A 25,981-nucleotide genomic window follows, 5' to 3' on the forward strand; every position below is an offset into this window, starting at 1 on the left:
AGGACTGGAAGGGGATGACTCGAGATGTCATCTAGTCCAGTCCTCTGCACTCATGGCAGGACTAGGTATTATCTAGACATGGGGTTCTCAAACTAGGGGTCAGGACCCCTCAGGGGGTCACGAGGTTATTACATGGGGGGTTACGAGCTGTCAGCCTCCACCCCAAACCCCGCTTTGCATCCAGCATTTATAATGGTGTTAAATATATTAAGAAGTGTTTTTAATTCATAAGGAGGGTCGCACTCAGAGGCTTGCTGTGTAAAAGGGGTCACCAGTACAAAAGTTTGAGAACCACTGATCTAGACCATCCCTGACAGGTGTTTGTCTTACCTGCTCTTAAAAACCCTCAATGATGGAGATTCCACAACCTCCCAAGGCAATTTACTGCAGTGCTTAACCACCCTGACGGTTAAGAAATTTTTCCTGATGTCCAACCTAAACCACCCTTGCAGCAATTTAAGCTCATTGCTTCTTGTCCTATCCTCAGGGGTTAAGAAGAACAATGTTTCTCCCTCCTCCTTGTAACAACCTTTTATGTACTTGAAAACTATCATCATGTCTCCTCTCAGTCTTCTCTTTTTCAGAGTAAACAAACCCAATTTTTTCAATCTTCCCTCATAGGTCACGTTTTCTATACCTTGTGACAAAGTTCTGTCCTTGCCTCCGTGGGTCCCACGTTTCCTGGAGGATTTCACTAGCCTCAGAGGCTCACTGTGACCCTCCACGTAACCCTTCTCTCTCTGGAGACAAGGGTCACAGTCTACTGAGCCATTTTCATCATAAGCCAGCAACGGAGGTGAGGAGAAGTTATCCTTCCTTGCACAGTCTCTGTTGTCTCCCAGTCTCAGTGATTAATCAGAGGGCAAAGTGGGAGGGGGGGGGGGGAACCCAGGCCCACCCTCTACTCCGGGCTCCAGCCCAGGGACCCTAATAGTATCAGCTATGGTAGCTGACCTTTTAGAAACATGACATGTACAATTCCCTGGGCTACTTCCCCCACAGCAGCCCTCGCTTCCTCAAGCTCCACTTCACCCTTACCTCAGGGCCTCCTTCCTTGTGCCCGATATGGTGTGTACTACTCAGTCTCTCCAACAGCGCAACTTCCTCCCACAGCTCCTGATACGCACACCCACTTGACTAACTGGGAGGCTTTTAACTAGTTTCAGCCAGCCCCTGATTGGCTTCAGGTGTCCCAATCAACCTAGCATTCTCCCTACCTTCTGGAAAGTTCTTAATTGGCCCCAGGTGTCTTAATTCACCTGGAGCAGCTGCCATTTCACTTATCCTGGTACCAGGGATTTGTTTAGCCTGGAGCTAATATATCTATCTCCCACTACTTTTCTATAGCCATCTGGCCTTGCCCTGTCACAACCTTTAATCATTTTTGTTGCTCTTCTCTGGACTTTCTCCAATTTGTCCACATCTTTCCTGTGCCCAGAACTGGACACAATACTCCAGCTGAGGACTAATAAGCGCAGAGTAGGGTGGAAGAATTACTTCTGGTGTCTTGCTTATAACACTGCTGCTAATACATCCCAGAAGGATGTTTGCTTTTCTGCAACAGTGCTACACTATTGACTCATATTTAGCTTGTGGTCCACTATGACCCCCCAATTCCCTTTCCGCAGTACTCCTTCCTAGGCAGTCGTTCCCCATTTTGTAGATGTGCAACTGATTGTTCCTTCCTAAGTGGAGTACTTTGCATTTGTCCTTATTGAATTTTAGCCTATTTACTTCAAACCATTTCTGAACATTCATGATTTATTAATCAAAAACATGAGAAAAATGGAAGAAAGTATTATCTTGCTTAGTGTAACTTGGGTGAAAGCTGGATTCTTTGCATTTTAAATTATAAAGTGGAATGAGACCCAAAAAATGACTCTGTAAAGATGGCATTGTGCATCCATAACTTTCATGAACTCCAGATCAGTGATATTCAGACCTCAGTGGTTCAGGAGCCAAATTAGCGATCAACATTATCAAAAGAGCCACAGAAGCGTGAATTCATTGTTTCATTTACTATCTATCTACCAACCACTCTCACAGCAAAATGACGTGACCAAGTATTCTACAATCGGCTAATAACATAGTAAAAGCCTCCTGACTGGTTAGTAACTAAATCACAGTGTGTTTTAATATCATGTGCTGCAAAGACTCATTAAAGAGCCACTTGAGCACCCAAGCCTCAGTTTGAGTGTCACTGATTCAGATCAAATGGGCTCATTTTACAAGTAAAATGAAGATTTTTCTAACTAGTGGTCCTGCAAACTCATCTGGGGATTAGAAAAATATTCAGCTTGTGTTCTATCTGTAATGAAGAAAGACTTTCCAGCTGAAATTTGGCTCAACTATCAACAGAATTGTTAGCCAAAATAGCATCCAGCTGACTCGCTCTAAGGTGTGTTTTCTCTGTTGGGGTAACAGGAATAAAAGCTTATTTTAGTTATTAAACTAAATAGACATAACTGACTATACAGAACTGACAGAAAGGAAGCAGGTCTGTGGAGTAAGAGTGACATTTTTACATTGTTACTTTGCAGAATAAACTCACATCCAATGTATTTTTACAGTCAGTATAGGCCTATTTAATTCTCACATATCAAGAATGCAACATTGAGCATAAACACATGCAACAGAAATTTATGAAAAAGCAAATTCCTCTTGAAACAATTTAGAGAGATTTCTTTATGCCTCTTCTTTTAAGCATTGATATGCTATCAATATTGTCTGTGAAGTAAAAACAAGCACTTGTATCCAGATTCTTCAGTCCCTGCATTGTCATCTCTGAGACTAAACCTCTAGAGTACATCTCCACATGACACATTTACCTAAAGTGGCTGCACATGTCTAACGTAGGCTTTTGTTTAGTGATCATGGTCGTTTTGAGTTTGTTTAAATACGGAGTCCTAATGCTTACCCACTAATCCCAGGACGTTTTGAAATGCTCTCAAGCTTTTAGAGGGAAAAACTGTTGCATGGACTTTGCAGATGAAACTGACCACAGTTCACTGGAACCAGCCAGTTCAGATAAATAAAATGAAAGCAGACATTTCTTGAGAATATCTTGAAAGCTTTTCCATTAGACCGTATCAGGGGTATACAATCTTCCCTACCTTCCGATCCCCTCTTTCTTTAAATACTGTGTGTATAAATATATTTATCTGCTTCATTTGATATCAAAGATCTTTGGGGGAAAAGATATATCTTCCAGTACTTTGTTTTATACTGCATTATATCACAGATATTACTATATCATCAAATTTAAACCCTAAACATTCCTAAAAGGAGAGATTGCAAACCACCACCACTGAACTTACTAGAACTAATTAGCAAGCAAATAAAGCATTTGGTCTGTGCATCATTTTAAAGTTGTTCCTGCTCCATGCCTGGCTTAGATGCAGAATTCAGTAATATGTGGGTGTAGCCTCTTCACTGGATGTCAAAGGGCAGTCTAGGAAAGCACAGTATATAATAATATGGCAAATGAGAATGTATTGAACAGATAGATAGAAATGCCTCAGGTTAGATTTTCATTAAGGGCTCAGACCGGACATTCATTTTTGATATCATGATAATTTGGACTGTGTTAATCTGGATGTTCTCTGGACAGGTAGCTCTACTACCTTAATAGACTATATTTTATACATAAAGAATACCAATGTATTACACACACATCTTGCTAAGGAAATGAAGGAAAATTTTGTGCCATGGTAATATAAACTATTAAGCAGTAATCACATCCTCCTAAATTTGAGACATCACTAATGGTAACAGTAACCTTGGCCAGCAGCAAAGCAGGGAGTTCACAGACACAAAAGTATCCAGGGTACTCTGAAAATGCCCTGGGAAGTTTTCTCAATATCATTCCCTAGCACATGACACCCATATGTGACAAGAAAGTGATGAGTCATGGTATCTGTGCCTAAGGAGAGAGGTGCAAGCAAAGTCTGACACAGTTGCTACCTTTTTAAGAAACAAAACACCTTGGGTCATCAAATCAGAGAGAGGCTACTTGTTTGTCATGTCTCCTTGAATTGGAAAAAATGAAACAGGTGGATTATTATGATGCGTAGCCCTCAAATCCCATTGCTCATTCCTTCATTCTAGCTCATGTTCTTATCCCCTCTGATCCCACAGGTTATTCGTACATTAGAAGCTTCCATCATATCACCTTTCAGCCAAGCTGGGGAGATGTGCAATTAGCTTCTTTTCAAGTTGTTGCTTATCCTACCCCATTGTTTGACTCTAGGAATAACACAGCCACTACCTGTCCCTGGGGCCGGATCATGCCCTGTTGATACTTGCACATGCAGAAGAGGCCCGCCATATACAGATCTCCCTCTGTCAAAGAGGCAAGTGAAAGTGGTTTCAGACATCTCTTGACCCAGACCCCACAGAAAGCTCTTTGTGGGGTCCATGGTGACCATCAGTCTGCTGTTGACAAGCATCATCCCCCTATAGACCTTATGGAATTTTCAGGAGAGTTAATCCAGCCTAAAGCTTTTCCATGGAGACCCTCCATACCATGGAATACCTCTTCAGGAGCAGGAACAGCCCGGGGAACAGCACTAGCAGGGGGCTGGGTTGGGAGCTCAGGAGCAGATGTATAGGACCTCCATCTGGATGTTCCTGGCCTCCACTAGGTTTCCCAGAGTTCCACATGAATTTCCAAAAAGCCATGGTTCGGAAGGCTGAACTCCCTTTTCTTTCCAGAAGTGAATCAATACTCTCCCTCCAGATAGAGGAAATGGGAGGAAATTCTTCAAGTTTTCCTCCCCTCTCTGCACTCATGTCTCCACTAGAGGAGGTAACTGGGCTATTGTTTAGAAACCAAAGACCATCACTTCTGTAACAAACCTGGTGCCCATTCTGGCTTCCACTGCAGCCAATGGAAGCTTTATTCTTGCTTTCACCGGAATAAGATTAAGACAATTCTGAAGCCTTTGTCTCATGACTGGGCCCTTAGAAAGCAGAAGTAAGACAGCTCCTATTCTGAGCCTGTGACTTTGTAGAAAAAAGACTGCTCGCTACTACTACATCTTTAGCTTAGCTACATTTTAAAGCAACTGTAAAACTGCAATTACGTTTGTAAACATTTTTAGCTCATTATTAATACTGTGTGTAGCAGATGACTAAAGACACACATTTTACTTGTGAACCAAATAGTCATTTCACTGAATATAAAGAAACTGCCTGAAAAATTCATAAGATCTGTTTCACAAATTACCAATTCAACCATAAGAGTGTATAGTAAAAATGACAAAAGATTTGTTCTTACAGTTGATAAAAAATTTATACCAAGGCATTCAAGTAAAGTTACTTTCTGTGTTCTGATTTAATGAATCATTTGAGCAGTATCTGGCTGGGTGACACAGATGTAGGGCTCGCTGAAGCCTACTCTAATGCCTACTGGTATAGCCTTCCTTGGGACAGTAAAGCCAGAACAATGTGTCAGACTGAAGTAATATCAAAGAAAGTAAGTGCAGTACTGGGGACGCTATGAGGTTGGCCCACAACACTTCTTGACCTGTGAATGTCTGGTAAGCACTTCTCTGTCCTACAGGCTCCAGTGACCCAGGAAGCCCAAAAGAAGAAGCAGCAGTGCGGTAATAAACAGTCTCTGCAATAAGATTTTTGCAATCTTGTAATTCAAGCTGAAAGACATACAAAGATTGCTTGATGGTTTTAACCCTACTGAAAGGAAGAGTCTGACACTGTGTGAAACCACCAGTGATTTCTTAAAAGGTGAACTAATGTTAAATGTTTAATATGAATTTGTGAAAAGAACTGCCTGTTTTAGAACACTGAAACCTTTACATTTTGCCTTTATTTAACTTTAAACCTGTACACTAATTTGGATAATAAAAATGGGGAAAGTTACTTCATGTATATGACTATAGTTTGCGTTGTTTATGACTTCAGAATTATGTTGAAGGAGTATGTAAAATCAGGCTTATGATTAAGAAAAAAACTGTTGAAGACCAGATCTCACCACATGCAAACTAAAATAATGTAGGAATCTAGACATTTTAGTATCTAAATCTTACACAATAAAACTATTCTAAGTATGTTTAAATGCAGATTGGGGATGTTTAATTAAATATCCCAGTCCGAATGTGTCTGAATAAGTTATGGCTTCAAAATGAGAATTTTTCTATCTCAAAACACAAGTGTATTCAACAGTGTTTTGAAAAGTAATTAAAGTATATAATTTTTTTAATGTACTGCCTATTTTCAAATAAAAACAGGTGAATTCCTGCTGCTGAGAAAAATTAATTCTTTAAGAAAGGCAAAAACATCCTAAAATTACTATGTAATAGAAAGTATCCTTTAGTATTTTCCACTGTGTTCTCGTTCATTCTAAAAGTTTTTCCAAAATAGTCTATTATTGACTAAGTAATATTTATTAGAATGCACAAAGGCTACTTTTTACAGGTTACACAACAGATAACTGGATCAAAATATAACAAAGCTTCTGCTGTAAAGTACTATATATCAGAGAGAAAATGAATGTTTTGGAAAAATGAGTGAAAAGAGAAGTATTGCTCAAAAAAACCCCACAACACTGACCTGAAGTCTGTAGGATTTAGTATTTTTTAAGCAAGCTGTAATTTTTCAAATGATTATTTGTTATTGAAAGCCTGACAGCTCCAAACTGCTGGCAAAATAAACACTGTCGAATTTATGTGAATATGTCTGTGTATAGTGCCTAGCATAGTAGTTAATCAGATTTAAAGAAAAACACCCTGATATTTGATATAATTTTTCTAATCCTTAGAATTAGAACACCTCTAGATAAATGTCATATCCATTATTTAGAATAATTGCAGTACTTACGCTGATAACAACACAACAGCAATTAGGGTCCATTCCGGCATTTTGTGAATAATATTTGTATTTGTTAACCTGAAAAACAATAAGGGCAACATCAAAAATTTTGTGTTTTAGAACACAAATAAAATCAGAACAGTTGAAACTTACTGTTAATCAAGAATAAGGGGCTGGATTTTAAGGCCTGATTTTGAGACATGTTGAGTACCTGCAAGACCCACTGAATTGTGTGCAAGTATATTAATATTCAAGTATCCTTAAAAGAAGATTTTCAACCCCCTTCCTATTTATAGACACCCACAATGAAATCAGATTTTGGTCCCTGTTACAGCAGTGTTAAAGCATAGTAAATCTATGGAATTCAGTGGAATTTCTCCAGATTTACATTGGCGTAGCTAATATCAGAATCTAGTTTGTTATATTTTTAACAATATTGCACAATACCTAGGTATTTTAAATTTTTGGCCTTCATCACCCTCTTATATCAGCACCTCTCAAATAGTGAGAACACCCCTCTTTCTTTTCTGCATCTATTGTGAGAGCTTGAAAGATAGCAGAATTCCCCCTCTCACTCACTCATGGCTCCTATGCATGAGTGGTCGGGGGGCGGAGGGGGGGAAAAGAAGCTAAGTCAAAGAAACAGAATTTGTATTTATTTCAGAATTCAGAGAGGTCCAAGGTCATTCTTATTTCCAGCGAGAGAGAGTTCAGAAGCCTAGGTCCCATACCAGCAAAAGTTCTGTCTCCTGTACTCCGTGTCTCCCCTTACTGATCAAGCTTCATGTTTCACATCTAGAAACTAACTACCCTTGAGCCAAAATGATGATTTTCTCTGCCTGGTGCCCACACTAGGGTATATATTTTATAAAGTATGGCTCCCCTCTGAATAGAGAATCTGAAAAAATGGCACACTTAGGGCTTGTCTATACTGCAGGCTAAACTGGCGCCACTGCGATTGATGCAGTGGCGTCAATTTAATGGGTCTGGTGAAGACACAATGAGTCGATGGGAGAGCACTCTCCCGTCGACTTCAGTACTCCATCTCACCAAGGGGTGGAAGGTAAGTCGGTAGGAAAGCATCTCCTGCCGATATAGCGTGGTGTAGACACTGCATTAGGTCTATGTACACTACATCGCTCAGATGGGTGATTGTTTCACACCTGAGTGACGTAACTTACATTGACCTAAGCAGCAGGGTAGACCAGGCCTTAGGTCCATGTTTCTTGCATCTCATTGATTTTCATACCAAATGTGCTCACTTTACAAGACAAAAGTAATTTTTTTCTAAACTGCAAGCCCTACCATTTCTTCTTGGGATCTGCATCACAAGTTGGGTTTTCTTTCTTGGGTAGGCCAATGTACACCGCCAGTTACACTGGGCAATGCTAACAACTGGTTATTTAAGTGGTAGCTCAATAAGTTACCCCTACAGACAATTTTATAGAAGTTGTTTGACACCAGTGCCCACAGTTGGACCCTTTTAGGGAGCTCATAGAATTTTAATAACTATGGGAAGTATGGCCCCAGCTGCTGGGGTGGGAAAAAATATTGCATGATAGACAGACAATGCATGAGACCATCCCACCAGATTGTCAACTCTGAGGCACAGAGCAGAATGTTTCCTTCCACATGCAGCACATTTATCCAGAAAATGACAAACTCTGCTGTTCTAGGCTTTGAGTGCCTCAGTGGTCCGCATATATTTCCAGGGAACCAGGAACAAATTTATTTTGGCCTTGCAATATGACACTTTTGTATGACCTGAGACAGAACAGCACAAAGTGGAAGAGTAGAGAGGTGGATCTGGCAGAACAATTTAAATCAGTTGTTGAATACATCATGAGAATTTTTAGGTCAGGTCCAAAGATACCTTGCGCATCAGACCCCAACTCTGTTCACACTACTGGCATAGTTAACGCTACACAGGTTTATGTTTACAAAATGTAGATAAAATTCTATAACCATGGCAGTTAGCAGTGTTTTGCCCCTGCCAGAGGCCAACCTATCACATGGTTGTCTTTTTGTAATCATGGCAATGTTAGCTATTCTGCCACTTCTCCTTCCCTCACCAATTTTGTATGCTAGGACACCCCAGAGTGCATTGTGCCAGACTGTTGCTCCCACTCTGTGTGCATGTCATCTAGACAATCTATACCCTGCAGAGATAGTATGGAATAACTAGCCAGGTTTTCTCAAAATGTTCCCGTAAAATAGGGTTATGCAGCAAGGCAGGTGTGAACTGCTGTGTTGCCAAAAACTGCTATGTGACAGAAACTGAACTGTGATTAAAAGGTAGCCATGCCTAACTGGTTACAAAATCACAGCCACAGCTTTCTAGCCAATAACCTAAACTGATTTCAGCAGCAGGACAGAGCACTGTTGGTGTTCTGAATGCATAGCAAACTATGATAGCTGCTACCCTAGCAGAACATCACAAACCATATAATATCATACATTATTTTCCAAGCAATAAGGTTATATTACAAATACAGTCACTTTTAAATCAGTAATATACGGCACTTGTTTTTATCAATATCTGACAAAAACAACAGTTTGAGTTTTAAGGTTGACCTTTTCCACCCTAAGGGAACGATCCCCCCCCCCATGAGAATTTAGGGTTAACAAAAGAATAACCGAAAGATCCAAGCATTTGACACTTTGGAACCTTATCCCTGGCAATCTTGTTATTTGCTAAGTTTGTGTAAAATTCCAGAATTCATACAGCTAATATAGTGGTTCAAAATAATCACACATAAAACACAATTCCAATTATAATCTGTAAACTCTGCTTAGCTTGGTTTCAATAGAAGAGCAACAGATACTCAAATCTGACCAATAAGGAGAACAAGACATCCTCACTGCTGCCCTTTCCTGCTTTATTTCCTCAGCACAGTAACTAATTTCAACTAACTACCTGCTCATTCTTGGCATTACACGTATCTGTGGTTATTGGTTTGGAAACCTAACACTTTTCTATTCATCTTTAGCGAAAAGCACTCTATATATGAACATTTAGTATTTCTTTATCTGCCTGAGCAGGTGGCAGAGATAGGGAATTTCTTTTGTAAGTTAAAAACTAAAACAAGAGTGTTGTTTCTCCCCATCCCCGGTGAATCCAGGTGATTCTTCAAAACAAGATAAGTGTTTAACTATAGTTTAAATACAAATTTTATAAATATCAGCCATGACTGCTGAAGCAGTGCATCTCCATCTGTATTATTTCCTTCCTATGCTTTAGTACTCAATGTTAATTTTATTAAACAAAATGGCCATGTCATATAACATAACCAGTATTTTTGGTTAAATAACATGGATTGTCTGAAACAAACCAGCATGCACTGATTACTATATGAAATTGCTCAAGGCAGTGTCTAGCAACAAAAAGTTAATATGTGCTAAATGGTTACTCTTTTCTGTTTAGAGAATATGAGACAAAACAAGGACTTTAAGGTCTTGACTCAATACTGATGACAGTGATAAAAACTACTAAGAAATGCCTGATGGAATCATCTTGACAGGTAATTCATATGTAACATTCCAGTTAATCTGCTTTGATGAGATACAATGAAAGAGACAGCTCTAAATCACTTGGGAAAACGCTGTCAAATAGCAGAGAAAGCAGCTTTGTTTCAGTGCTCTACAAGGAGCCATTATTGATTAAAGCACAAGAAGGCGTCATTCTTGTACACAAACTAAGAGATGTAGTTATTTGTGTCAATTAACTCTTATTCAATGTTGGTATTGATTGGCAAGGTCTCAACACTAGTCATTGCCATCAATATGCTATTTACAGTAGAGGTAGTCAGAAGACACAGATAACCTGCTGGATGCAGTAATATAGATCGGTTGATGCAGTCACTGGATTGGATGACTAGTCAAGATTTCACAACCAGTAACCTTTTGGTACAATACCTGTCCTACAGCACTTGTGCAACTGTATTAAAAAAGCCATTTTAGGAAGATCAGACTAAAGCATGCAACCTACAGCTGTGAAGCCTTAAATAATCAGGAGCAGTGAAAGGACAATCACTTTCAAAAACAAGCGGTGTGTCAACACCAAGGCGTCTGAAGACTAAAGCTTTCAAAAAACAGTCAAGTGCAAGGCCCCCACTAAAAATGGTTCACTAATTCGTTGTCTTATCTTTAGCCAAAGCTGCTACTTCAAAACAATCTGTGAGGGAGGGGAGAAAAACATCAGTACAATTATATCTTTTAAACATATGTTGTGGGGAAAAAACCTAGCAGCAATGTTTTAAAAGTAGAAGTTTAAGTCTATGATTTGGGTTTGCAGAGTTCTAATTTTCTGTTAAAAAGTATGACAAAAAGTCCTACAAGTTTTTAAGAGAGAAACTGCAGCAAGTTTGCTTAGGTCAAGTAGGGCTAGATGACTAGGTGCTGAAAGCCAGAGAATGCCCCCAAGATCCCAAAAGATTCAAACTGGTCATTCTGGTAGTTTGGTTGGTGTCAAACCCCACACAGTACTGAAGCAGGTTTGCTTCATACAGCACAGCCTACAATAGAAGGGGAAAAGCAGTATTAAATCCAGCTGCAATATTTCCTCCATCCCTGTAGATGGAGATATGACCCGCAGAGCTGCATTAGCAGCAAGTGAAGGCATATAAACCTGTTCGGCAAACAGAATCAGAGTAGCAAAAGGATGACAGGTGAAGGAAAAAACAACAACTTAGGAATCAAAAATAAAAGGTAAAGAGAGAAAATATAAATCTTGTCTCCCCTCAGTCATTGACAGGAGCACAGCATGTAAAAAGAGATGTTACTTACTTGTACAGTAACTTGCGTTCTTTGAGATGTTTTGTCCCTACAGATACTCCACTTCAGGTGTCAATGCATGCCTATGTGCCTCAGATCAGAGATTTTTGGTAGCAGTGTCCACGTGATCTGCGCAGGCATTCTGTAGACCAGTGGACATGCTGGCTGACGCTTCCTGCAGCTCCCACTGGCCGGGAACTGCGAACTACGGCCACTGGGGGTTGCAGGGGGTTATGCCTGCAGACAGTCAACGTCCGCAAAATGTCTCACGGCCCGCAATCAGCTTACTCTGATGGGCTGCATGTGGCCCGCGGGCTGCAGGTTGCCCACCACTGCTGTACACCCTTGTTCTGATCTGAGGGCATATAAGGCAGGGTGGACCCACCGCTGCTCCAGTTCCTTCTCCACCATGAAATCTGGCCTAATGCTGGGACTCCAAAGAAGAGAAGGAGGGTGTAGCACCCGTAGGGACAAAACATCTTGAAGAACTCAAGTTATTATACGAGTAAGTAACTTCTCCTTCTTCTTTGAGTAATTGCCCCTATTAGCGCTCCATTTCAGGTGACTTTTGCAGTGTCCAGGCTACGGGGGATGGCACTGAGAAGTCCTATTTAGCCCAGATTGGAGAACAGCCATCCCAAAGGCTGCATCAGACTTAGAAACATACACTCTGGTTTTCACTATTTCCTGGAGAAAAATCGGTAAATCCCTACATTTTTAAAAAAGTAAATATTCGGGTTTTAGCAATTTCCACCAAATTTTAGGTGAGCCAGCACCTGGCTCCGCCCTTGAAGAGTCCCTGCTACTGCGAGACGAGAAGGGTGTTGGGTCCCAGCAGCAGAGACAACACAACCACTGCAGTGACAGGCCCACAGGGAGCAGAAGTCTGCACCCCCTGAGTACTGTCCCTGGTATTTGGGCCTTTCAGTGCAGCCCATCTGTTTCCCCTGCCAGACAGTCCCGTCCTGACCTCAGCCCTTCAGCTCCTGCACTGTGAAGAGGAAGGGAGCCAGGTTCTGGCAGCTGAGATTGTTTGACCGCTGCAGTGACAGGGGGCAGAAAGCTGCACCCTTTGAGTACTGGTGCCCATAGCTGCTGCTGTCCTTTGTTTTCAGGTTTCACCAATTTTCACTTTTAAAAATTTTGGAATAAAAATATTGATAAATTCCCAGGAAATTTTAAAATAAAACCTGAAAATGTAAGGCGTTAACTGTGGTGCAGTACTGGTAGAAGGTGTGAATAGATGATCAGGTGACAGCTTTACAGATGCCTTTGATGGGACATTCTTGAGCAAAGCCATATAGAGGTAGACTGTGTCCGAGTGGAGTGGGCAGTCACTCTTGAGGGAGGATGCACGGTCGAGAGTTTGTAGCATGACAAAATGCACCCAGCGACCAATATGGACAGCCTTTGGGTAGAAATAGGGGTTCCTTTCATTCTGTCTACAAAGGAGACAAAGAGTCTAGGAGAGGCTTTGCCTAGTTCTTTCTAGGCAGAACACTAGTGCCCTCCTAACATTCAGAGTGTGTAGACTAGCTTCCACCCTAGAGTTGTGCAATTTAGGGTAAAAGATGGATAACTGAATGTACTGGTTAACGTGGATGTATGAGGTGGTCTTTTCATAACTTTAATTACTCACATTTGGAGGATGAAGTGAAATTTGAGAGGCATTAAAACACGAACCCCTTTATACTGCTGAATAACCTCTATATGCTGGAAGCAGTTTATTGGAGTATGTTTAGCTATGTAAATTTAAAGCATATTAAAAAAATCAACCACAATAGGGGAAGGTTGCGCACACTGAATAAGAGACACTGGTACTTTCAGTAAAATTTAGTTATAGTTTTTATTTTTTCACAAAAATGTAAAAACTATAGATTCTCTGGGGAAAATACAAATTCCAAGTTTTTCCATGGCAAACCGATTTCTAGGATCCATGCTCATGACTCTCAACCAATATATCAAAACAGCTGCTTGGTGAAGGTTGACAACTAGATGACCACAGAGATGAAGCTAGATGGTCTTTTCTTTTGGAACCAAGATCTTTTCTTAGGTGGCGCTGTGGCCCTGTGATATGTTTGAAACTGGATGGGGCAGGACCTTTGGAGGTCTGTGGTCTGCTGTACCTGCTTTTGCTTACAGAATAATAGATTCCTAAGTACTGAAGATTTGCTCTGGAATTCTGGAGTGGAGGGATTTATTCATGGTGTCAACAAACAGCTTGGTGGCCTTGAACAGAAGATCCTCCATTGTGCTCTGGACCTTCCTCGGATAACAGAGGGCTGTAACCAGGATGAACGGCTGTCATAAGGTTTGGGGTGCAATCCAGAACAGTAAGGGGTTGTGTCACCTGTTACCCTGTAATCCCGAGCGCATCACAATGTTTTGATACTGTAGCTCCCAGCCTGTGATATTCAGTCAGCAACAAGCATGCACATCAGACCCTGAGTGTTTGGGTGTTATGCAGCCAGCCTGGTTCAGCAGTTCTGATCCCAGCAGCCTGTCTACAGCTCCAGAGTCCACTCTGGCTTCCACCAGCCTTGGTTACAATCAGCAAAGTGATCCCAACACACTCCTAGTCCCAAATTTCCCCCAAACCACGTGCAAGTGAAAACACGCATCTAAAAGTCTAAAACTAGCAAGGTACAGCCTTTGTTCAAGATGGTTTTTCTTGCCAATCTGCACCTCTTCCAGAGGGATTTGCAGACTCAACTATTCTTTTCATGAAGTCTTGCGTTTGAAGTCAACTGCACAGGAAATGGGGAAAGCAGCATTACAGCCCCATATGGAGAAGAAGAGGATTTATCAGTGGGTGGTGTAGCTTCCCAATCAGCCCTCAGTTCTTGTTCCTCAAAGGGTTCCTCCGAACTAGAGGACAAGTGAAGAGGGTACTGAGAAACAGGTAGCTCTCTCTCCTCATGGTCCTATTGAGAAGTTGTGCTCTATAGGACTGGTCTCCTCACATGTGGCCCAGGGATTCCAGAAGAGCCCTTGAGGTGGGGCATAGGGGAAAGGTGGTGGACGGTCGTACCAAGAGGGCTGTTGAGGGGCTTGCATGTGCCTGGGTCCTGGTAAAACTCTTTCAGAATAGACTTCTGTGGAGGGAGATCTGAACGAGCAGGTGGTGAAACCCTGAGACTTCTGGAGTCAAAAGAGGAGTCTTCCCCTCTACTGAAGGTGGGAGCTGATCTCATTGGTACCAGAGAGTGCTCTGGAGTGGTGGTTTTCTTCGGTACCATTTGTAGGGGAGATCTGGGCTCTTCAGAGACTAGGAGATTTTTCAGGAACAGGAATCTGCTCGGTACAGGAGAGGCAGGACACTGGAAAGCTAAGTCTGCTGTAGCTGAAGCCACTAGTACCGAAGATGGCAAAGGGTCGTGATCAGAATGCTCCTGGTGTTTGTGCCCTGCTGGAGGGGCAGGGACTGGGGCAGCTGGTGCCAGTACCCATCTTTTGAGGTGGCAGAGTTCTTTTGCCTGGCTGGTTCCAAACCAGGTACTTCCATCAGTACCAGGTAGGGCTGAGTATCAAGAAACTTTTCAGTGCAAGTACCACTAGAAGTCTTTTAGTTGGTGCAGGAAGTACAGTACAGGAGGCTCTAGAAGCCTTGACTGTACCTGAGATGGGACATGAGAGCTCATTGTAGATTTCTGAGGCAAAGTAACCCCTTTCTTCAATGCCCCTCTATCAGTGGACTTAGGTCTTTTCTTTTTTGAGCTAGTCTCTGGAGCTGCCCCATGGTTCTTACCCAGCAGAGACAGAGCCGTAGAAGTTGAAGGAGAGCTTTGCTTGGCTGACCCTGATACACTTAGTTAGGGCTATTGGTGGGCCCTAGTTGGAGGAAGGTTGCACAGAATGCACCATGGGAAGCAGCTTAAGTTTAGCCTCCCTCAGCTTCCTGGGTCTGCTTTCAAATCTGATGAAGATCTTGCATGTTGACACGATGTGTGTTGCTCCCAGACAGTGGAGATAGCTGGAATGACTTGCTGAGGGGAAAAAGACCTTCTCACATCTGGCAGGTTTTAGAACCCTGACTGTGAAAAAGAAGGTGGGGGGAATGAAAAGACCACATAAAAAGCGTGCAAGGTAAGTAAAAAACAATACAAATTTACGGATAAGCTGAAGAAAGTTAGCTAGGACTAGAGGTCCACGCTAATTCACAGATATCGCAGTGCCTCGTCTCATGCTGTGGGCAGCTGAGAAGTAACTGGAGCAGTGGCAGGTCCAGTTTGCCTTATACGCCCTCGGATTGGAGCACAAGAATGTACAGCACACAGACACGGACCACGCAGACACTCCTACCAAAAGTTTCTGATCAGAGGCACATAGGTATATGCACACCTGTCGCGGAGTACCCACAGAAACAATTACTCAAAGAAGAAAAATCTAATTTTGACATGGGAAGTTTCAGGAGCAATAAAGAAGCCCAAACTTCAGGAAACAATTGGGTTAAACAAAAAACACAAGAAAAGGCAAATGCATGCAGGAGGTCGTATTTCTTTTAGCATCAAAACGTCAATCATCTACAGTTTTACTTTGGTACATTTTCTCATTAAATTAATGTCAGCTCCTGCCTGAGCGATCCATCATTGATCAGATTCCCCTCTGGCAAGAATAGTGTAATGGCCTGATCCTTGCCTCTAACACGAATAGGACACAAGTGGGAGACAAGATTCAAGCACCTCCACAGTGCTTTTGGGCCAAAACTTGGCTCTGAGACCCAACAATCTAGAATTTTCAGAAAAGAAGTTCTTTTTCAGTACAAAGGCTCGTTCACCCCAGGGATAGAACATACTGCCTCCCAGTGCTCCGAGAGGCAGGTGGTCACCTTGAAAGGAAACTTACAAATGAAGTGCCAAGAACATAGGAATTGCCATACTGACTCAGATCTAGTATACTATCTCAGAATGTGGCCAGCACCAGATGTTTCAGATTAAGGTACAAGAAAACTGCAATAGGCAGTTATCGAATAACATGCCCTAGGAAAAGTTTATTACTAACTTCCATTAAGGACTGGTTTAGTGCATAAGTAATTATATCCAAATTCCTGGTTTTTTGTCCATACTATAACAACTCTGGATATTCTGGTTATCTGTATAAAATGTCCAATCATTTTTTAAAAATCCTGCTAAGCTCTTATCTTCTGTGGTATCTTGGGACAAGGAGTTCTATGGGCCGATTGTGCATTGGGTGAAAAAGTATTTATTTTTATCAGTTTTATCAGTAGTTGGTCCAATAAAAGATATTACCTCACCTGCCTTATGTCTCTAATTTACTCATTTAGTAATTTAACATAGATTTCTATGTAAATACCTAATTTTCTCTTGGTCTTTAACAAAGTGCCCTGGCAGACTGAAGATTTGACATCTCAGTTTTTGTAACAAAAGCTTACAGGCACTGAGGGACTTTGCTTGGGAAGAACTATAACCATTCTGAAATGTCTCCAGAGATCTCTTCAGAGCGCTTCCCAGCAGTGGTGATTGAATAAAATGCTGCCCAAAAGAGGCTGAACGGCAAGTGTTCCTTTAAAAACCAATGGAGCTGAAAATTGCTGTTGCTCAGTTCACCACATTCTCTTTTACCCTTTAACTAAACTCTCCCACATTATGACCATGTGTTTTATCCCCTATGATGGGCCTTCAACAATTTTTCAGCCTGAAGTCCTTCCAGTACACGAAGCAGAAAAGAAAACTTGTTTGTCAGAGGTGCCCACTCATTATTTTATTCAGCATTTCAACCCCATTAACATAGTAAGTGGTACTTAAGGCCCTAAATCTTCCAAGTACTTCAGCAAATGGTTTAACTGTCCCTTGTGAGTATTCAAACCGAAATCAATGAGACTACTCATGTGAGTAAAGTTAAGCCTGGGCACATAAGCATTTGCAGGATTGGAGATCTATGCATCAATGACCACTGCTTTTATCCTCAGGTCCATGAGGCAGTATTTGCCACCAGCTTCTGCTGCAGCAGAAGTCCAGGTACAGATGGAGAAAAGGCCAAACAAATTGTTCCTTCTTGCTAGGAGCAGTATGAAGGAAAAATAAATGTAGGTTTAATTGAATTGATTCTACGGATAACTGAAGTGGAGAATTTGGCCCCACACTATGCATCTTGAATTTTGTAATCTTGTTCTCAGCAACCATGATGTGAATTCAAAATATTTACTTTATTTAGGTTCTTAAAGCACCTACCCATTGCTCTAGGTGCTACAATAAATTCAATATGTAGAAAAAAAATTCCCAAACTGCAATTAAACGCAAACCAACTGCTAAGGAAAGAGTTCACCTAAGATCCTCCACATTAGAAGAACTCCCAATTAGCTACCAATGGCCTTCAGCTCACCCCTTATCCAAAAGTGTTGCAAAAAGGTCTCAACATTAACTGACTCAAAAGACAACTCAAGCATCATCAGATACAATTAATAAGAAAGATTTTGTTCTATTTTGTTTCAGCACTAAAGGTTGGAATATTGTTAAGGCGCTGCTCCGTATATTTAGGAGGAGTTAAAAAAAAAAAAAAAGGTGAAACATAACAGTGAGAGTCCTCAGGCAGGTTGCAATTCAGATCATATTTACAATAAATTGGGAATAAAAGTTCAATTGGGCTATCGCGCAACAGGTCCTAACAAATAATAATGAAGATGGTAAAATCTGTATGTCAAAATCTTAATAATAGGGAGCCAAATTTAACTAACATGTCCAAATTGCTTTCAGGTATGCTTTTGAAAGAAGTCTGTTTTGGTGCTGACACACTACTGTTTTGGTGCTGAGACACTACTGTTACAAAGGCCCATGGTGGGAGTATGCCAGAATCCATACTAGTTTCAGCAATCCAGAGAACTCAATCAGGCTGAGGGGACTATTATGAATTTAGCATTACAGACTGACTAAAAATCCTACATTTCTGTAAACCCAGGTCATTCGTGTATGTGGGCTATACTTCTCCAACTCTAGCATATATGAAAGAAGCTCTTCCCTAACCCTTTACATGTTTTTGGCATAGTTGCTAGGAGAAAGTGTAGAGTTAATCAGGATTTATTTTAAAAAACAGCAATTATAGTAATTAAATTTTTAAAAAATCATGCATGCCACCTCCATCAGCATAAAAAAATGTTTTCTGTCTTTACAAGTCCCTGCTACAGCTCTTTAGTCTAACCTGGTCTTTGAAGATGTTAGCCAAAATTAAGGGTTCAAGTGGAACTGACATTCTACTCATTAAAATATAAATGCCACAAGAAAAGTGTTTTTAAAAATTCTTGGGTTGCACCGAATGGCCAAGAGCAAAAACAGCAACACCTAAAGTCAATGTCCTGAAACATGGCTAGGCCTCTCATAATTAGCAATTGCTATCACTCCATCTTCTTGTTGGTGCTCAAGGGTATGGAGCCTGTGCTGTGTAGTGAAGAGGAACGGTGACCTGCAGAGTGGGTAGGTGTTTAGAAAAGTTACCACCACTCTCTTTGTCTGTGCTGCCACCTTCCTCAGTGCTCCTGGGACCTAGGTTCACTGAGGCCATAGGGAGAGATTAAAGATCACTGGCTTCCTGTGGTAGGGAACTAACATGGTTCTTAGCTGTTCTCTATCCTTCCCCTTGCAATCAGGAGTAGAGTGGGCCAAGCTTGACCTTCCTCTCTGCTCAGGGAGTTGGCAGCAACCATCATTAATCACACCCCATAGCCCCATTTAGCCCAGCTGCAGGGTGCACTGAGGAAGTGACCGATCTCAAAAGTCCATGCTTAATAGGAGATGACAGGGAAGTAGTATCTTTAAAGGACTCATCAGCATCCTCCTGAGACCACTGGCCTAGTTCTTAAAAATATATAAAATACTCATAGTGACCTGAGCACAGTCAGTGGAGCAGGGGATGGGGCTGCCTTGTTAGTCCAAAGGGAACATGATGTTACCTACACTGACCTACTACTGAAGCAGGGCAAATCTTCACTGGGATTCCTTTGATCCTAATTCATTTGCGTCTACATTAGATGTTATTTACTAAATCAGGAAAAATTACCTGAAAGTTTTGACAAGATTTTTCAGTTCCATGTAAACGTCACCTAGTGTAATCTGAAGAGGGCCCAAAACTGCAGGCAATCTGGAAGCAAAAGGATATTAGGTTATTTTCTTTCTTTCTATACCCAACCATTTGCTCCTCAGCAAAGGTTATCCAAAGCTCACTGGAATCACTAGAAAGACTTATATTGACTTCTTTGAGCTTTAGATTGGGCATATAGTTTACACTTCAGATTCACTCATTAGAGAAGACATTGCTGCAATATCACTGCGTTTTAAAGTAGCTATTGTAGAAGAGCATAATAGGATACAACTTTTGATATACTTGCTGCTTAGCAAGTTATGTTATTAATTAGCTACCTATGTCAGTTATGCCAAGGCATTCTTACAAAAGCAATTAGGTTTACAATATGGAAGACTGGAATTTTAACTGTCAAAACTATTTCAAATTTGCAATATTTAGATTTCTTTGGCAGTGAAATAATTTAATTTTCTTAATTAAGTCTCCAAGTGGAGGATATAACACACCTAGAACATATCTAAAGTGAGAAATGGCATTTGTACTCCCCTTAAAAGTTTGCACCCAGCTCATAGCTGTTTAATTGATTTAGTTGTTAAGTGAGTAATGTTCCTACCCTCATAATTTTATTTGTGTTCAAAAGAAGTAGTCAGAGGAAACTACACAACTGAATTATATAATATTACATAGGTATATATATAGGTATAGTAGGAGCTGAGAGCCCATGTCACACACACATACAGAGCACAAAGACGGTACAAATCAAATTCATCCTAGAAATAGAAGAAGGTTCAGCATAAGTGACAGATGTGATAAATTTATGAGAGAATGAGAACATGACTTTATAATACACCTCTATCCCGTGTGACAAAGTTCCTCCTCTACCTTGGTGGGTCTTGCACTTATTGGCAGATTTGCTCGCCTTGGAGCTTCACGGCAGCCCTCAGTTTGGCCATTTTCGTGAACCCACAGTCCAGGTCAACTCCTCCTGTGTCTGACCAGGAGTTGGGAGGTTTGGGGGGAACCCGGGCCTACCCTCTACTCCGGGTTCCAGCTGTCTAGAGTGCCTCCTGGAACAGCTGTGCGACAGCTACAACTTCCTAGGCTACTTCCCCATGGCCTCCTCCCAACACCTTCTTTATCCTCACCATAGGACCTTCCTCTTCGTGTCTGATAATGCTTGTACTCCTGAGTCCTCCAACAGTCCGCGTTCTCACTCTCAGCTCCTAGCGCCTCTTGCTCCCAGCTCCTCACACATGCACCACAAACTGAAGTGAGCTCCTTTTTAAACCCAGGTGCCCTGATTAGCCTGCCTTCATTGATTCTAGCAGCTTCTTAATTGGCTGCAAGTGTTCTAATCAGCCTGTCTTAATTGTTTCCAGAAGGTTCCTTTGATAGTTCTGGAACCTTCCCTGTTACCTTACCCAGGGAAAAGGGACCTACTTAACCTGGGACTAATATATCTGCCTTCTATCACTCTTCTGTAGCCATCTGGCCCGACCCTGTCATACCCGATATAACACGAATTCGGATATAACGTGGTAAAGTGGCGCTCTGATGGATCAAAGAAAGTTCGATATAGGTTTCACCTATAACGTGGTAAGATATTCTGGCTCCTGAGGACAGCATTATATTGGGGCAGAGGTGTATAATAATACTATTTCAAACCATGTTCTTGGTAGCTGTGATAACATTCACTCTGGCAGAAATACTGGCAAGTTTTCTTAGGATCTCTGGTTAATAATAATCAATTTTGTTACAACACAGTTCTGGAAAGAAATACTAATAGAACTTTAAAAAAAAGGGGGGGTGGGGTTGAAGGGGATCATGCCAAGGTAGCCTAGGCAACACAGACAAGCCATAGCCATTTAAAAATAATAATGTTTTAGACTAAGTTGTTATTAATGGTCCTTCAACTGTTTCTTGTCTGCACTGTGGGTTAGCACTGGTTTAGCCATTGCTGGTTTAGCCATTTTTAGTGCCACATGCTTTTTTCTTTAGTGCACAAAGGCCCTATCTACAATGAGAAGGGAATAGTGTTTGGAAACTTTTAAAATTCAGTTTAGACAGGCTTTAATGTAGTTTGGCCGCCTACAGCTAATTGAGGCAGGGACAAAGCATTGGGGGGAAAAAAAAAATCACATGAGCCTCATCACATCAGCCATCTGTATAAGAAACCGATTCAGTGAGAACTTTGCTGGAACTATTTAACAGTTTTCAAAACTATGCTTTCTTCTGTGTATATGTGGCCTTATCTGTTTAGTGACAATATGCTTGATACTGTACAAGACATAATGATACTTTTCCTGCCCCAAACAGTTCCATTTATAATTTCGAGCAAAAATTTTCCAGTCCAGCTTTAAAAGTTAGTGTGTTAACGTTATTCGCAATACTTCATATTTTTAAGTATATCAGAAAACTCTTTTAAACAAGGAAAAGAAGTTAGTTTTCCATCTAGACAACAAGATCATTTTGACTTCTTGAAAGCACTTATCCCTTATTTAAGATCCATGCATATTTACAGTAACAAACATTAAAATCCATCAAATATATAAACTGCAGTGGAATATATTCCATAGTTATACACACCAACTCCTCCCACAATTCTGTGACAACTTCCTCCCCCCTCTGCGGGGGGAGGATAATGAGCTTTACAACATGAGCAGAAGCTTACCAAACATGGGCTCTGACACACCTAAGAAAGGGGCAAGTTCCTCTTGTAAGATGTCCTGCCAGCAGGACCTTCCCTTATGATCCAGGAGGCTGTCAGATTGAGCACGTCCACTAATAACAACTACAGCTGTATCACACACAAAGAGACAATACCTCAAGCAACTAAATCCCAGCTCATTAAAGAATTTATGGTTTTATGTTATATTTTAATTTCTGGATGGAATTTAATAGGCAGCAAATGGAGATTGCAGAGCACTTGTGTAATGTGCTCAATATATGTGGCACTGATTAATGAGAGAGCAGTCACATTCTGAGCTAATTTGGGTTGGAGACTTAATTTAGTCATAAGCACTCAAAGAGAAAGAAGGGATACTTACACTTTCCTCAATTTTTCAAGTACAATCTGCTTTCGAATCTGCATTTGGGCATGAGAATCTACGAGCGGGAGGATGGGATCACCCTGCTGGTCATCCTATAATACAATACAAAAACATAATGAAAACATGGTAGACATTTGAATTGTAAAGTCAATTTTTTGAATTTTTTAAAGTCAATACATGAAAGCAATATTGTGGCCAAGTATGGATTGTCTTCCCCATGGTTAAATGTTACTGTTTCTGAACAGAAAAAAATGGCACAAGTGCAATAAGTATTTACATATATGAAAGGAAAGAATATTCAAAATCTAAAGGCTAGATTTTAGAAATAGTGATCTGGCTTCAGGATAGTGGAAATTGTAGTTGAACAGGACTGGTTAGGAACTGTATGAGCTCCTGAAGGACTGAACTGTTATTTAAATCGGGCCTTAATTACAATTTGCTTACTTGTTGGGATTCCCATGTCAAGCCAGGCCTACCTACATTACTAATCTATTTTTTCCCTTTCTTCAGAAGCCATTATGGAGGATGTCTTATAAAAACTAATCACAGCTTTTCAGGGGGAGTCTTATGTGATACTGCCTGAGCCCAGATAACCTCTTCTTTCATTTTAGGCACACTACAGTTACTTTATTTAATAAAAAGAAGCGTTTGCAAAATTACTCCTTCTCATAGTGACAACTTCCTAAAACTTAAAGAAACCCAGAACTACATACACCAACACAAAATGTGTAACCTAGTCTAATCAGCCAGAGTACTGTCTCCGTACGATGGAGACAGAAGGAACTGGATGCTTAGAGATAGCCTACTGGTCTTGGAAGAGCTGAAATCTCATACAGTTTTGCATCTCTTCATGTCTATAAATCCTCCTACCTGCAGACAGACAGGAAGAGATGCAAAGCTCTGTGACATGATGACTTAATGCCTAGAAAGTGAAAAAGTTCCCAAAGCTCTATGATTCCTTGCAATTTTTGAAATCTGAAAGACTAGGAAGTCTCTGTGATTCCAAGGGAGATGTAGAGGGAAGCAGTCACTCCAGTACTCTCTGAGCAGGGATGTTGGTTGTGTTTGGCCCTCGTGCAGAAGCCCTAGAGGCTGGGTGGAAGAAAAGACTCCTTCCATCCAGTCTTTCCTCTATGCATCTGCACAATGGCCAGATAGCATTAATTTAACCTTTAACATTCTTACATTAGTTCAGCTTAGCAATGCTTCCTTTCTGTGCTTTATACCAAGTTAAAGCACACTAAAAGAGCTGAGTAGTCCATGACATTCTATAACTTAACAAGCTGTTGAAACTGAACATGAGAATTCATTACATTAGCTAGCCAAAACCTAGGTAATTGCTCAGGACCTGATCATCCTTAATTATTATTACTAGCTGAAAGCCATTCTGCCGCAAAGGTGTAAATTGTGAAGTCATGTGCCTCTATTTACCAGTACATATGGCAACAGACTGCAAATCCCAGTGATGACTGAAACTGGTGATACTGTAGAGAAAAAGAGCTCTCAGCCATGCTTGTAGCTGTTTCCACTGCTTCACACTAACGAGCCTAGGAGGTTAAATTCATAACTCTGCTAGACACTAAAAACCATGGATTCAGCAGAGACACTGGATTTACAGCTTATTACATCAATCTGTAACACACAAACCCCTGCTTTTTGTCCTATGACTGAAGAGGTTTTAATGGGCCACTCTACCTTGAATGATCCTTCAAGATATGTGCTAACTACTTCTGCCAAATGATCTGTTTCACCTTGGAATTAACTGTGACCCTTGGAGTACCTTTCCCAGACCTGAAGAAGAGCTCTGTGTGGCTAAAAGCTTGTCTCTCACACCAACAGAAGTTGGTCCAATAAAAGATATTACCTCACCCATCTTGTCTCTCTAATCACATGGTCTCAGACATTCTAGCTTCAGAGTGACATACAGAAGGTGACAATGCTGAAATTTTACTATTAGATTATCATCAACATTTATATTGTGGTAGTACCTAGAGGCCACATAGGTCAGTGCCCTGTAGTAAGATGAGGTCCTGAAACATAAACCCTGGTATCAGAGGCCCGGTACGAGGCCTAAGGCCTGAACTAAAGTAATGGTCAAGATTTTGTTGACATAAAGCAAAGTTAAGCTGTGAGCAAGAGGCAGGTCCTGCTCAGAGTCTGGAAAGGAGAGGGCTGATGTTGCACGTATACACATACCTAAAAGGTACTAAGCAGTAGTAAGATAAACATGTGCCAGGACATTCCGGTACCAGGGTGGATAAAAATCAATGATTTAAAAAAAAAAAAAAAAAAAAAAAGATTTTTTTGATAAAATGCTTTTTGAGGGAAAAAACCTATCTAAAGATAAAGATACATTATAGCTCAAAGAGATCTTATCACGGAATAGTGATTATAAATTCTAATTCTATAGTATGAGACAATATATTCGTGTACTGTTTAAGAAAAGTTTTGTAAATGAGTTCCAATAGTTCATGGATTAGGGACCCAATCTTATGGGGTTCCACAGGCTTCTGTATAGATTATTTAGGTTAATCTTTCTATCTACCCAACGGGACTCAGTGCTCAGTTTAGAAGATACCATCAGAGATGCTTAGTTTTGCAGTTCTCAAACTATGGATTTGTGTCTCCAGCGGTAACATGCTTGTTAACAGCAAAAATGTTTTTAAATGAATAAAAAATATATAGAGGTGAGAAATAACAGACCTCAACTCTATTGTCCCTCCGCAAATTTGTGTACACAGAGTCAATCCCTTACCTCTCTCTAAAAGTGCAAAGTTTCAAAAGTTCAATGAATAGAAGATTGTTGGGGGTGGAACAGATCTGGACAAGAAGAAATCTGAGATAAATGTGAGAATAGAGGGACATATGCTTGTTTTGTTAAAATATTGTACGTTTGCTGTTGAAGAAAAAAATCCAGAATACTTAACATTGTTGTTTTAGTTAAATAAAACAATTTAAATGTCTGTCTGGTGACGTTCTCCTCCTAATACACCGGGGTGGCCAACCTGTGGCTCCGGAGCCACATGTGGCTCTTCAGAGGTTAATATGCGGCTCCTTGCATTGGCGATGACTGCGAGGCTGGAGCTACAGATGCTAACTTTCCAATGTGCTGTGGGGTGCTCACTGCTCAACCCGCTGCTCTGTCCCAGGTCCTGCCACCACTCCACTCCTTCCTGTTCCCCCAAACCTGCCGTGCCCTCGCTCCTCCCCACCAGAGCCTCCTGTGCACTGCAAAACAGCTGATTGTGGTGGGCGGGAGGCGTGGGGAGGGAGAGGAAGGTGCTGATTGGCAGGGCTGC

General features: G+C 41.0%; 1 protein-coding gene across 8 annotated transcripts in view; it reads right to left on the minus strand.

The window, feature by feature from the left end:
* RPAP2 (RNA polymerase II associated protein 2) overlaps window positions 1-25,981 on the minus strand; it is a 68,716-nt gene that overhangs the window by 23,409 nt on the left and 19,326 nt on the right. For 5 of the 8 annotated variants that reach the window (XM_037906454.2, XM_037906456.2, XM_037906453.2 and 2 more), the window contains 3 exons: window positions 22,680-22,774; window positions 19,612-19,692; window positions 6,838-6,906 (listed from right to left, as the gene is read on the minus strand). In XM_037906454.2, the coding sequence (XP_037762382.1) occupies window positions 6,838-6,906; window positions 19,612-19,692; window positions 22,680-22,774 (245 nt within the window). Of the gene's footprint in view, window positions 1-2,570; window positions 3,452-6,837; window positions 6,907-19,611; window positions 19,693-22,679; window positions 22,775-25,981 lie in introns of those variants that run through there. The other 3 variants (XM_043521370.1, XM_043521369.1, XM_037906457.2) reach the window with 2 other exon arrangements.

Source organism: Chelonia mydas, chromosome 8 (assembly GCF_015237465.2).
Source record: "Chelonia mydas isolate rCheMyd1 chromosome 8, rCheMyd1.pri.v2, whole genome shotgun sequence".
Lineage (NCBI taxonomy): Eukaryota > Metazoa > Chordata > Testudines > Cheloniidae > Chelonia > Chelonia mydas.